This window comes from Bos indicus x Bos taurus, chromosome 24 (assembly GCF_003369695.1).
Source record: "Bos indicus x Bos taurus breed Angus x Brahman F1 hybrid chromosome 24, Bos_hybrid_MaternalHap_v2.0, whole genome shotgun sequence".
Classification (NCBI taxonomy): domain Eukaryota; kingdom Metazoa; phylum Chordata; class Mammalia; order Artiodactyla; family Bovidae; genus Bos; species Bos indicus x Bos taurus.
The window spans coordinates 49,567,614-49,581,758 of NC_040099.1; the positions used below are offsets into that span (position 1 = coordinate 49,567,614).

Here is a 14,145-nt window from a genome sequence, read left to right on the forward strand (position 1 = left end):
CATAGCCTTGACTAGATGGACCTTTGTTGGCAAACTAATGTCTCTGCTTTTCAGTATGCTGTCTAGGTTGGTCATAACTTTCCTTCCAAGGAGTAAGTGTCTTTTAATTTCATGGCTGCAGTCACCATCTGCAGTGATTTTGGAGCCCAGAAAAATAAAGTCAGCCACCGTTTCCACCGTTTCCCCAACTATTTGCCATGAAGTGGTGGGACCGGATGCCATGATCTTCATTTTCTGAATGTTGAGCTTTAAGCCAACTTTTTCACTCTCCACTTTCACTTTCATCAAGAGGCTCTTTAGTTCTTCTTCACTTTCTGCCATAAGGGTGGTGTCTTCTGCATATCTGAGGTTATTGCTATTTCTCCTGGCAATCTTGATTCCAGCTTGTGCTTCCTCCAGCCCAGTGTTTCTCATGATGTACTCTGCATATAAGTTAAATAAGCAGGGTGACAATATACAGCCTTGACGTACTCCTTTTCCTATTTGGAACCAGTCTGTTGTTCTATGTCCAGTTCTAACTGTTGCTTCCTGACCTGCATACAGGTTTCTCAAGTGGCAGGTCAGGTATTCCCATCTCTTTCAGAATTTTCCACAGTTTATTGTGATCTGCACAGTCAAAGGCTTTGGCATAGTCAATAAAGCAGAAACAGATGTTTTTCTGGAACTCTCTTGCTTTTTCCATGATCCAGTGGATATTAGCAATTTGATCTCTAATTCCTCTGCCTTTTCTAAAACCAGCTTGAACATTTGGAAGTTCACAGTTCATGTATTGCTGAAGACTGGCTTGGAGAATTTTGAGCATTACTTTACTACCATGTGAGATGAGTGCAATTGTGCAGTAGTTTGAACATTCTTTGGCATTGCCTTTCTTTGGGATTGGAATGAAAACGGATCTTTTCCAGTTCTGTGGCCACTGCTGAGTTTTCCAAATTTGCTGGCATATTGAGTGCAGCACTTTCACAGCATCATCTTTCAGGATTTGAAATAGCTCAACTGGAATTCCATCACCTCCACTAATTTTGTTCATAGTGATGCTTCCTAGGGACAACTTGACTACACAGTCCAGGATGTCTGGCTCTAAGTGAGTGATCACACCATTGTGATTATCTGGGTCGTGAAGATCTTTTTTGTACAGTTCTTCTGTGTATTCTTGCCATCTCTTCTTAATATCTTCTGCTTCTGTTAGGTCCATACCATTTCTGTCCTTTATTGAGCCCATCTTTGCATGAAATGTTCCCTTGGTGTCTCTAATTTTCTTGAAGAGATCTCTAGTCTTTCCCATTCTATTGTTTTCCTTTATTTCTTTGCACTGATCACTGAGGAAGGTTTCTCATCTCTCCTTGCTATTCTTTGGAAATCTGCATTCAAATGGGTATATCTTTCCTTTTCTCCTTTGTTTTTTGGTTCTCTTCTCTTCACAGCTATTTGTAAGGCCTCCTCAGACAGCCATTTTGCCTTTTTGCATTTCTTTTTCTTGGGGATGGTCTTGATCCCTGTCTCCTGTACAATGTCACGAACCTCGTCCATAGTTCATCAGGCATGCTGCCTATCAGATCTCGTCCCTTAAATCTATTTCTCACTTCCACTGTATAATCATAAGGGATTTGATTTAGGTCATACCTGAATGGTCTAGTGGTTTCCCCAATGCAAAAAGGTGATAAAAAATAATGAGATGTTATCTATATGAGTAGAACTAATAATACAAAGGTCTGGTAAGCTGACTAGATACATAATACCCCAAAACTGTTCTTTAGCAATGTCCAAGTAGGAAAAAAAAAAAACCTCATAAAACTACACAAGACCTTCATGGGAGAAAGCAATAAACCTTTGCACTTTACAGGTGGATTGAGGGTTAAAGCAGGATTTTTCAACAGCAGCTCTCTCGAAACTTTGGGCTTGATAATTTTGCTGCAGAGACTTCATCTGTGTTGCAAGATGTTTAGTTAGCAGCAGCCCTGGCCTCCACCCTCTAGATGCCGGTAGCACCCCCTCCCCAATCATGACAACCAACACGTTTCCAGACACTGCCACATGTCCCCTGGGGAGGTATGTGGAGGACAGCACATAATTTAGGTAAACTAGGAAAGCTGAAGAAGGGGGGATGAAATCCAGGCAAAAGTTTGGTCTCTTCAGTTAATGGCTTTAAATTTTAGCATTAAGTCATTGGTTTATAGTAGCTACGTTCTACTGACTCTGTTTCCTCATTTTAGTTAGCTAGTGTAATAGACATTAATGACAACATTTCCTTCTGACTGCTGGGAAGTGTTGGTGAGGTGCACGAGAAGAGGCATAGTATGCCTTCTTCTGAGCCTTGACTTGCAGCCTTTCTCAACCCCACATATTGTCATTTACAGATCTGGTCCTTAAAATGAACCCAAATTTTCTTTAAGGAAGCTATGCTCCCACTCAAATGTATTTGAAAAGTTATAATACATAATCAGCACTGTCTTTATCCAAGGGAAAAATCAAGCTAATATGATATCATTTATTAACATCAAGACTAAATTCGGTAATTTTGCTCCTTTGGGCATTTATCTCATAATGAATTATGAATATCACTTAACATACAAATTGAACTGACTTCCAAAATAATTTTTAAAAATATAAGCCAGCTCAACAACAATAAAAAATAATTCAACTTAAAAAATGAGAAAAGGACTTAAAATAGGTATTACTCTAAAAAGGATAGCTGAATGGCCAACAAGCACAGGAAAAGATGCTCAATATCACTAATAATCAGGGAGAAGCAACTCAAACCACTGTGAGATATCAGCTCACATTCATTAAGATGGCTATTATAATAAACAAACAGAAAACAGCAATTATTGGTGAGGATGTGGAAAAATTTAAAGCCTTGTGCTTTAGTGGTGGAAACATAAAATGGTACAGCTGCTATGGAAAACAGGATAGCAGTTCCCTGAAACCTTACAACCAGAATTGTCAAGTGACTCAAGAACCCAGCAAGACCACACCTGCACAGTGTGTGTGTGTGTTAGTCGCTCAGTCGTGTCCAACTCTTTGCAACCCCATGGACTGCAGCGTGCCAGGCTCCTCTGTCCACGGGGATTCTCCAGCTAAGAATACTGGAGAGGGTTGCCATGCTCTCCTCCAGGGGATCTTCCTGACCGAGCGATCAAACTCAGATCTTCTGCACTGTAGGCATATTCTGTACCATCTGATCTGCCAGGGAAGCCCCAGAATACTGGAGTGGGTTGTCATGCCCTTCTCCAGGGGATATTCCTGACCCAGGAATCAAACCAGGGTCTCCTGCATTACAGGTGGACTTTACCAGCTGAGCCACCAGGGACGCTCACTATGTTTAGAGCAGCTTTATTCACAACAGCCAAGAGGTGGCTTCCCTTGTGGCTCAGCTGGTAAAGAATCTGCCCACAGTGTTCGATCCCAGACTTGGGTTTGATCCCTGGGTTGGGGAGATCCCCTGGAGAAGGGAAGGCTACCCACTCCAGTATTCTGGCCTGGAGAATTCTATGGACTGTATAGTACATGGGGTCTCAAAGAGTTGGACACAACTGAGCAATTTTCACTTTCACTTTCAAGCAGTGGCAGCAACCCACCTGCCATCAATGGATGAGAGAAAAAACAAAATCTAGTATAATAGAATATATAATGGAATATTATTCAGCCTTGAAAAAGAAGAAAATTCTGATAGGTGCTATAACATGCATGATTCTTGAGAACATTATGCTAAGTGCAATAAGCCAGGCACAAAAGGACAAATTTTGTATGATTCCACTTATATGGTGCTTCCCTGGCGGCTCAGAGAGTAAACTATCTGCCATATAGTGTGGGAGACCTGGGCTCAATCCCTGGGTTGGGAAGATCCCTGGGGGAGGGCATGGCAACCTACTCCAGTATTCTTGCCTGGAGAATCCCCATGGACAGAGGAGCCTGGTGGGCTACAGTCCATGGGGTTGCCAAGAGTTGGACATGACTGAGCAACTAAGCACCACTTATACGAGGTACCTACTGGAGTCAAATTCATAGGACAAAAAGCAGAATGGTGGTTGCCAAGGGCTGCAGAGAGGACAGAACAGGGAGCTGTTGTTTAACGGGTGTAGAGTTTCAGTTCTACAAGATGAAAAGAGCTCTGGAGATCGATGGATAGTAGTGATGGCCACACAACAATGTGAATGTATTTAATGCCACTGAAGTGTGTGCTCAAAAACGATTAAGACGGTACATTTTATGTTATATGTATTTTACCTCAATTAAAACTTTAGAAAAATAAAAGAAATAACAGGAAAGGATTAGCTGAAGTTAAGGCACTATTTATTCAATTTCCCTGCAATCATATTATTTAAGGTGTAAGTGATGGTTATTTGGCAAGAATACAATTCCCTTTAAAGCCTACATTAGTTGGATTTCAGTTCAGAAATGCTGCATATTTGGTACAAATTTGAGAGAATTTATTCTGGCATGGGCTCTTGTTTATGATAAATGGGTCTCTGCTTTACCATGCCTTGCCCAAACCCAGTCACTCTCAGTGCAGAGCATGGCTGGCTTTGCATCTGCTCTGAAGGTCACCTGGTTCACTGTGGCCTAGTCAAGTCATGTGAGCATGGACCAGGGCAGGCTGCCTGCTCTTCTCAGGCTGTGTTCTCGATGATGACCGCAATTCCTTGGCCACCTCCAATGCAGGCTGATCCTACAGCATATTTTCCACCCCGACGCCTGAGAAAGAAAGCAGTGGCTGAAAACTAGTTGAATAAAGAATGTACAGAATTAGATAATCAATTAAATAGAATTTATAATGGTCACATTTGCAATATTCATTCTTGTTCAGCTCATCAGCTCAATGTTTTCTCCAGTCCTCAATATTGGGGAAAAGAGGAGAAAGGATTTGGAAAGCTGAGTATTCTTACTTTTAAAAGTGTAGTAACACAGAAGATGGAGGTAGAAAAAACATAAAACAGGAGGTAACTAGAATGGGCTGGTAGTTGAAGAAGGGGGAGTAAATATTAATATTCAGCCTCCTTGATTTATTTGTTTTAGATTTTTATGGACCTTAGAATAAGTATAATTACTGAAGTTTGTCTGTTTGAAAGGTCAGATAGTTTAGAAATATTTCATGTCCCTTTCATAAAAATTAAGACTCCTTTAAAGTACCATCCACTGTAATTCTTCAGTCCTGATAGAGTGACCTTGAGAAACCATCCAGGAATTATTTTTTGTGCAATCAGTCACTCATTTCAACCCAATTATTGAGTGAAACAGGAGTCCTATTTACCCTAATGTCACAGGGAGCCAGAGTGATTTTCAAGCCTGGCATATTTGGTTTTGTTTCCAATTTTCCTACTAACAGAACAAAATGGCCCAAAAGACACGGTACAGAAGGAGAAACTCTTCTGTTAAAACTGCAAAGTATCAAATGCACAGAAGGCTGGAGCCCTGGAAACAGTGAAGGAAAAACTTAGACCCCAATTGTCAGTTTGCTTAGGTTTCTTAAAGGACAGCATCTTGATCAGCACTTTGTTTTCTGAAATAATTGTGTCTTACTCCTGTAACTAGCACTAGAATGCAAGTGCCCTGAGAGCAGGGCCTCATTATGGGCTCCCTGCTGTGCACCCACACCGGGGTGGGCCGCACGAACACTGGGCCCCCAGTGAACTCGTGCCAAGTGGCTACGCGGCCCATTCGGGGAAGAGCCAGTGTCACGAGAGTGGACACCAACAAATCAACTGAGTCATCAGTAAGGTCTGTGAAGAAGGGGTGCGCAAATCACGGAGAAAAGCAGGGCAAGGGGCTATGAGGAAGAATGGGCAAATGCTGGATTGTTCTGGGGAAACCTAAATTCATGCATTTACACAAAAGACAGCAAATCTGAAAACCAACAATTTCTAGCACGTACCTTAATTCATGAACCAGGTGTGCAGTAATTCTTGACCCAGATCCTGCTAATGGGTGACCCAAAGCAATGGCCCCTCCATTCACATTGGTCTTACTTGGGTCAAGATTCAAACTCTTTTCAACTGCCAAGTACTGAGGAGCAAAAGCTTCATTCACCTTTAAAACAATCAAAACACTTAATAAAAATCCTTATTCACAAACTTATTTTTAACCGAGAACTGTCCAGTCCTAATGATTGCTAACTTTCCTGTTTTTTTTCCCTACTTAAATTACCTTGCAAGGTTATTTTATCTTCAATCATTCTTCATAAATGGGTGTATTTACTAAGCGATACTTTAAGTGTTAACGCATCCCTTAGAGTGGCAGTCCCCAACCTTTTTGGCACCAGGGACCAGTTTCATGGACTGGAGGTGGGGGTGGGGATGGTTTTGGGATAATTCAAGTGCATTGCCATTTATTGTGCACTTTACTTCTAGTATTATCATCAGCTCCACCACAGATCACTCAACACTAGATCCTGGAGGTTGGGGACCTCTGCCTTAAAGGAATCCTCAGTGATACTACACATGGATCCTGGACTGGAAGCAATGGGGTACTATAGAAAACCCATAGGTTCTAGAGCCAGATGGATAGTTCAAATCTTGGCTGTATGCATGTTCTTTAAATTCTCTTGACACTCAACTTTCTTCACTGGTAAAATGTGACTGTTGTATCATCTTAAGAGTTACTGTTAATGTTAAATGAAATCATGGGTATTAAGTGTTTAGTGTATTATCTGTACAAGCAAATATTCAATAAATACTTGCTCTTATTATTACTACTAACCCATATTACTAGCCATACTTCCAAGAAGAAACTGATAGACAATAAAGAATAAACCTGCAGAGCCAGACACCTGAGAGGAATAGTTACCATGTTGAAACACGGCCAGAACTAGAAAGTTTCATATTGTTGCATTGCACTTAACAAGGCTGGCCAAGAGCATTACCTTATTTCATGTTTACAGAATTATATTTTCACATGATCTCAGCAGAGAATTTTATAGAGAAGGATACTGATTTTTAAAAAGGCAGCTTTTCCAGGGCTGGGATAAAAATCTACCCTTGTGTTCTCTCCTACTATATTTTGTGCTCTCCCGAGATGGTGCTTTACTTTCCTTAGATCCAACATTTATTTTTCCATTTTATATAGTCACGAGGTACTGAGAGACCTAGAGTATGCTGTGAAACTAGGCTTTTGAACCCAGGAAAAACTATCTCATGATCATCAAAAGTCTCAAAGACAATCACATCAGGGTATGGAAAGGCATATCCTTGAGTGTTTACACATCTATAAATGCTGATGAACATCTCTACAGAGATGAATATTTTCAAGGTTTAAGTGTGAAATCTGAAGTCAGAAATTCAGTGGTACTTATTTGCTAATATAAATATAGTAATTAAGCAGCTTAATTACCTAAAATGTTCAAATACTTCCCAAATGCCGAATGTATATAACCCATCTTTAAGCATATTCTTAATCCTTTCTTTTAATTGTACTAAACATTTAAGATGCTTTTGTTCTAACATAAAGAAATCACTCTCCCAATAAATCTAAGTTTCCAGTGCCAAAAATTATGACAGATGCATTCCAAATCAACCCACAACAGTGGTGTAAAAGCCAAACCTAAGTTTTGGGGTTGGGGTTGGGTTCTGTTAACTTGGCAGAAGTGTAAGAAACTTAGATTTGGGGTTAGATTATTGTTTTTCTATTAGGTCAATTTTTTTTACCTGTATTTTTCTACTTTAATCCATAAAATAAAGTTATTTATTTCTCACCCACCTTAACAAACATTCAATTCAGTTCAATAGGCACATTAATAGTCTAAAATGTATTATTAATAGCAGAATCTTACAAGGTCATAAAAAGTACCCAAGAATTATACTTTAGTAGAGGAAAAAAGGCCCTTTGAATTATTCAGATATAAATACAGCATTTTAATAAGGTAGGGCCTGATTATCTGTCAACACAGGCACACAATGAAAGTAATACTTGTTTAGATTCACATCATTTGGAAACTTTAAAGGTACTAAAACATAAAGACCTATAAAAATCGAACTAAAGCCATCTGTGCTATAGAAGTTGACGGCTTATTCCATGTTGTGAAAAATGTAGAACACTTACTTCTACCAAATCCATATCCTTAAGACTCAGCCCTGTTTTCTTCAGTGCTCCACTGATAGCAGGGACAGGACCTGTATTAGAACAAAAACCAATTTCATCTTGTAAATATCAAATTTCTCCTTTTTTACTAAACAGGTAAGTAAGGAGGAAATAATGTGACAGTAACTAAAAATCTTGCTACCCTGATAGCCCACAATATTAAATGACATGACAGTAAGAAACAGAAAATGGGACAAGGATGAAAAGCTGTTCATGCAAATTGTAGACGAGAGACTTAACATGAAAAATTCTACCATAAATGACCTTAAGAGTTCAAACAGCCCAAGGAGTGAGGTTTTGTATAGACGGTTTGTTAAAATGTATCTTATTTTTTTTAACTTTAGTTTTTAAAAAAAGTTTTGGCCGCTCAGTGCAACTGGCACAGGGATCTTAATTCCCTAAAGAGGGATCAAAACCAGGCCACCGCAGCGAAAGCACCAAGTCCTAACTACTGGACTGCCAGGGAATTCCCATGTATAGATAGTTCTTAATACCAAATGCCAAGGCAAACTGAGTACTCTCCTGGAATACAAATCATACATTCCCAGTAGAGAAGTGACTGTGGCTATGCTCTGAATTTTCAGGCCCGTTTTGGACAAAAGGCAAGAAATAGCACTGGTATCTCCACATGGGCACACCAAGATAAAAAGCTACCAGGCACTTCAGGGAAAAGATAGCTAAAGCAAGGAGATGTTTGTAACCCCAACAGGAGGCAGAGATTCAAAATAAAACATAACTCTCACTGAAGAAATGCAAATCCACCTTTAAAAACTTTGGAAATAAACTCTAAGTCCCAGATTTCTGATGATCACTAATGACAGTTCAATTTTGTTGTTCAGTCGTTAAGTCACATCTGACTCTTTGCAACCCCATGGACTGCAGCACACCAGGCTTCTTCGTCCTTCTTTATTTCCTGGAGTTTGCTCAAATTCAGGTCTACTGAGTCGGTGATGCTATCTAACTATCTCATCTTCTGCTGCTCCCTTCTCCTTCTGCCCTCAATCTTTCCCAGCATCAGGGTCTTTTCCATTGAGTCAGTTCTTCACATCAGGTGGCCAAAGTATTGGACCCTATTTTTAATATTGCTCATAATTTTAAGTAAATTGATATTTCTTTCCAAAATATAAAAAATCTGGCTAGGGATGATTATCTACTTCTCTATCCTCCCTTAGAGAATAAAACTTCCATAAACATCTAAAAAGAAAAATATGTGGTGTTTTGTTGAATTCAAGTAGTCAAACATTTTATAACAAGCTTCACAAACATATGTAAGGTAAAATGGGAAATCAGTCTTCACAAGAAAGACTGTTATATTTAGATTTAGATTATAAATTATATATTTAGATCTAAATTATATATTTAGATCTAAATTATATATTTAGATTATATATATATAATATATATATATCATATAATAATTATATTATATATTATAATATATATATTTTATATAATATAATAATTAATTTGGTCACCTAGTTAAAAAGCTTCTTGGACAATTATCTGTTGATGGGTAGGGCTACCAAAAAATGCTTTCCAATTTAAAGCATCAGTTCTATATGGGCTACTGATTTAATATAGAATCTAATTCCAGATTCTCTTTGTATCTTTAAGACATGAAAATGGATAGATAGTCAGTAGCAGAGCATCGATTATCCAGCACGGTCAGGGGATGCAGTACCCACAGGTGTGAAAGCTACACACAACTAAAAGCTGAGGATGTAAAACCACTGTTCATACCTCCCTGCCTTCATAATCATGACTAAATGTGTTAGTATTAACTTAGAATTGTTATAGTCAATTTTAACAATATGCTAGGCTACAAGCTAATTTTTAAAGGACTGTTTCCCTACCACTTTGCTATTTACTGGGCCTTAGGAAGGTATAGTAGTTTTGCTGGGAAAAGGACACCTTATTTCTAGTAATGGCTCCTACCACTAATAGCTGTGTAACCCTTGGGTACCTTTGGTAGCTATAAGCTTCTCATCCAAAGTGCTTTGAGCTGGTTTTTAACCCGTTACTTTTAAGGATATCTTTCTACAAATGAAGCCCAATAACAGGTAAAGCTATAGCTGTCCCAGTTGAAGAGGCTCAAAGTTCCATGTACCCATCCCCTATCACTGCCTCTCATGGGGAGGTCCAGGGAGCACTGCTTCTCCATAACTGTGTCCTTCCTTGGAACCATTAATTGCGCCCTTCAATTCCTGGCTTTCCACCTTTTTATGGATCTGTACCTACTGGGCAGGGCTAAGCATTGCTATATGTTGAATAACTGCATAACTGGAGAACAACTGTTCTTAGAATTTGGATTGATGAATCAATCTCCACCACATACTCAATAATCTACTCTCCCTTATTTATTCAGCTGGTGCATTTCATGCAGTTACCTTGTTTGGCCCCATATTACACCTGAGAGATGAGCTATTTAGGTGAGGGAGAGGACATCATATGGTGTGGGACAGAGCTCTGTCCCAACCCTGAGGAAAATTAGAATTCTTCCACAATGGCATTTATTGTATACTACAGGGCAAATATTCAGGCCCAAGAATAGAAGGAAAAAAAACTAAACTTTCTTGTTCACTGACCATGTCAATGTATCAGAAACTCTTAAGAGAGGTTAAACTGAAAACTGTAAAATAACTACTTATCTATATCAAATAAATATGGTTGATCATCAAAACCAGCTATACACTGAAAAAAACCCATATTCCACGATTCTACCTGGACCTACTAGATCAAACAAAATTTTGAGGTGGACTGGGGTTATGGTTAGATTTTGATCATCATTTGAGGTTGGGAACTACTGCCATAAATACCAAAATGATAAATGCCATACCAATACACAGATGTTTAATTTTTAAAGCTATCTTTCATTTCTAAGACAAAAGTTGTACTTTGTTGACAGTAGGTAGCTAAAAGTTAGTAAGTTTTTAAGACCATAATAAAGAAAAAACAAATGACTTTTAACAGATGGTTCCAAAGCTTGCAGTTCTGGTTGACATAATTTACAACACAGTGAAAAATGACAAGGTATGGACATGCCAGCTTTCTTTCTGAGGAATTCTGTACAGAGATGAATCTCTCAAGGACATGGCAACAAACATGGCTGGTATTAATTTAGTCCCAAATCAACATAAGTGATTTTTATCTGAGTAGCACCTAGAGGCTTACACTGAAGAACTTCTGAGAAGGCAGGCTGGAAATAGGTGATCTCCCTTTAAATCTTAGGACCTACTTCAAAAACCCATTTAGTTAGTCAAAAAAGGCCTAAGTATATAGGAAAATCTTTTGGCTCACCAAAAATCTGAATCTATAACCTAGGGCAGGCTTTTTCTTGGGGTATGAAGGTATAGGTGGGATAGATCAAAGCCAATTTTATTTTTGTGAGGCACATAATTGGCTCCCTGTCTCCCCAGAGAATGATGCAGGAACTATTAAAATTCAGTATTATCTACAGTTCCTAGGAGTGTATCCAGCAAAAAGTTTTTTGTTTTCCTTCTAATTCATATTTTTGGAGCCAAGACTATACATATTCGTAGGGAGCTCCAAATTTTCTCCTGCTAGTATTCTGCCAATTGAGATGCACTGTTTAGAATTCTTCATTTTCCTATGAAGTCATAGATAGGCCAGGTGCATTATTTCTTTGACTTCCTGAGGTAACAGAGGGAAAAGAGCACTGGGACAAGACTTGGATTCACACCCCCATTTCATCACTTACTGCTTTTGAACTTAAAAGACCATCCCCCCAAGCCTCAGTTTTTCTATTCACAAAGAAATCTCACTTACTAGGGTTGTGGGAAGATTAAATGAGCTACATGTAAAATCATGTGTAAAACACCCAGCGGGGTCGTATCTTCTCTACTTCGTCCCATGATCTCTCCCATCTCCCACTTTTGTCTGTCTTGTCATTACCTTGTAATGCTTCTCTGTTGTTTACTGTGTGTTACTTTTATATATTTTAAATGGACAACATGACACGATTACTGCCCACAAGGAGTTTACATGGTCTTGGTCTTCCTGTTGTGTCAAGCATAGCTTTTCATAAAGATGGGTTGTTTAAATGACTGATGACCAATTTCCTCTTCCCCAAAAGTGACCTTGAATGTGGCTACTGTTTCAGGAATCTGAATGCCAAAGGAGATTTATCTCCAGAAATATAACTGAACCAATTTGTATCACTATAAACTTACCAATACCCATGATAGTGGGATCACATCCAGACACAAAATAGCCCACAATTCTTGCCAGTGGTGTGAAGTTATGTTTTTTAACAGCATCTTCACTAGCTATGATAACAGCTCCAGCACCATCGGAAACCCCCTTGGAAACAAACACATGATTAACTAGAGGATAGAAGAATATAGTTCATCAAGCTTTGAGCTAATGGAGTGCTGTTAGCATTATGGCAACATATAGGAAGCAGCCCCATAATCTGGAACACAAGTAGCACTAGTGATAAACTGCTGTATTAAAGAGATTGTCTCAGGCACAGAACACGAGCTCACTAAGCGGAACAGGAAAGAATGTAAAGGAAAAGCTTATATCCTGATGTGGGTAGATTTAAGAAGAAATCTGATGAGGTGCACACATGAGGAAGAAAAAGTAAAATAATAAACCAGGTAGATTTCACTGTACAGCACATGGCACTCGGCTCCATGTCATGTGGCAGCCTGGATGGGAGGGGAGTTTGGGGGAGAATGGATACATGTATCTGTACGGCTGAGTCCCTTTGCTGTTCACCTGAAACTACCTCAACATTGTTTGCTAGTTGGCTACAGATCAGATCAGATCAGTCGCTCACTTGTGCCTGACTCTTTGTGACCCAATGAATCGCAGCACACCAGGCCTCCCTGTCCATCACCAACTCCCAGAGTTCACTGAGACTCACGTCCATCGAGTCAGTGATGCCATCCAGCCATCTCATCCTCTGTCATCCCCTTCTCCTCCTGCCCCCAATCCCTCCCAGCATCAGTCTTTTCCAATGAGTCAACTCTTCGCATGAGGTGGCCAAAGTACCAGAGTTTCAGCTTTAGTATCATTCCTTCCAAAGAAATCCCAGGGCTGATCTCCTTCACAATGGACTGGTTGGATCTCCTTGCAGTCCAAGGGACTCTCAAGAGTCTTCTCCAACACCACAGTTCAAAAGCATCAATTCTTCGGCGCTCAGCCTTCTTCACAGTCCAACTCTCACATCCATACATGACCACAGGAAAAACCATAGCCTTGACTAGACGAACCTTTGTGGGCAAAGTAATGTCTCTGCTTTTGAATATGCTATCTAGGTTGGTCATAACTTTCCTTCCAAGGAGTAAGCACCTTTTAATTTCATGGCTGCAGTCACCATCTGTAGTGATTTTGGAGCCCGGAAAAATAAAGTCTGACGCTGTTTCCACTGTTTCCCCATCTATTTCCCATGAAGTGGTGGGACCGGATGCCATGATCTTCATTTTCTGAATGTTGAGCTTTAAGCTAACGTTTTCACTCTCCACTTTCACTTTCATCAAGAGGCTTTTGAGTTCCTCTTATAAAAAGTTAAAAAAAGAAAAAGGTAGATTTCCTTCTAACAGTCTGAAAAGACTAAGAAATTGGCAGAGTATTATATAAGGGTCCCCTAATTTATTTTGGAGTATGAAAACCCAAATTAACAGAATATGAACACTACTAGCTTAGGCTAAGTAACTAAAGATCAGCATGAAAAGCATCTAAAAGATATTGCCTGATCAGTCTGCAGTGAACACAGTAAGAAGAGTTCAAGGTAGGCCCAGGTGCTACCTACCGACGCATTCCCTGCAGTAACGGTTCCTTCTTTCTTGAACACTGGAGGAAGTTTATTTAACTGCTCCATGGTTGTTTGGGGCCGAGGATGTTCATCTACTTGCATTGTCTGTTTTCCTTTCCTTGTCTTCACCTCAACTGGTGCCATCTCATTATCAAAGTAGCCAGCATCATTAGCTAAAATAGTAGAAAGACTGTTCATAAGAATGGGGAGAAAAAAAGAACATAAACTAGAAAAATGAAATCAAATATATCCTTCAATTTAATTTCTGTTCTGTCCTTTCCTCTCAGTCTACTTTA

At 39.4% G+C, this 14,145-nt stretch overlaps 1 protein-coding gene across 2 annotated transcripts in view; it reads right to left on the reverse strand.

Annotated features, from left to right (window-relative positions):
* Positions 1-4,273: 4,273 nt before the first annotated feature.
* The window catches only part of ACAA2 (acetyl-CoA acyltransferase 2), a 35,137-nt gene continuing 25,265 nt past the window's right edge, over positions 4,274-14,145 (reverse strand). For both annotated transcript variants that reach the window (XM_027526148.1, XM_027526147.1), the window contains 5 exons: positions 13,847-14,022; positions 12,261-12,390; positions 8,032-8,102; positions 5,870-6,024; positions 4,274-4,692 (listed from right to left, as the gene is read on the reverse strand). In XM_027526148.1, coding sequence (XP_027381949.1) covers positions 4,608-4,692; positions 5,870-6,024; positions 8,032-8,102; positions 12,261-12,390; positions 13,847-14,022 — 617 coding nt within the window. In that variant the 3' untranslated portion in view covers positions 4,274-4,607. The remainder of the gene's footprint in view (positions 4,693-5,869; positions 6,025-8,031; positions 8,103-12,260; positions 12,391-13,846; positions 14,023-14,145) is intronic.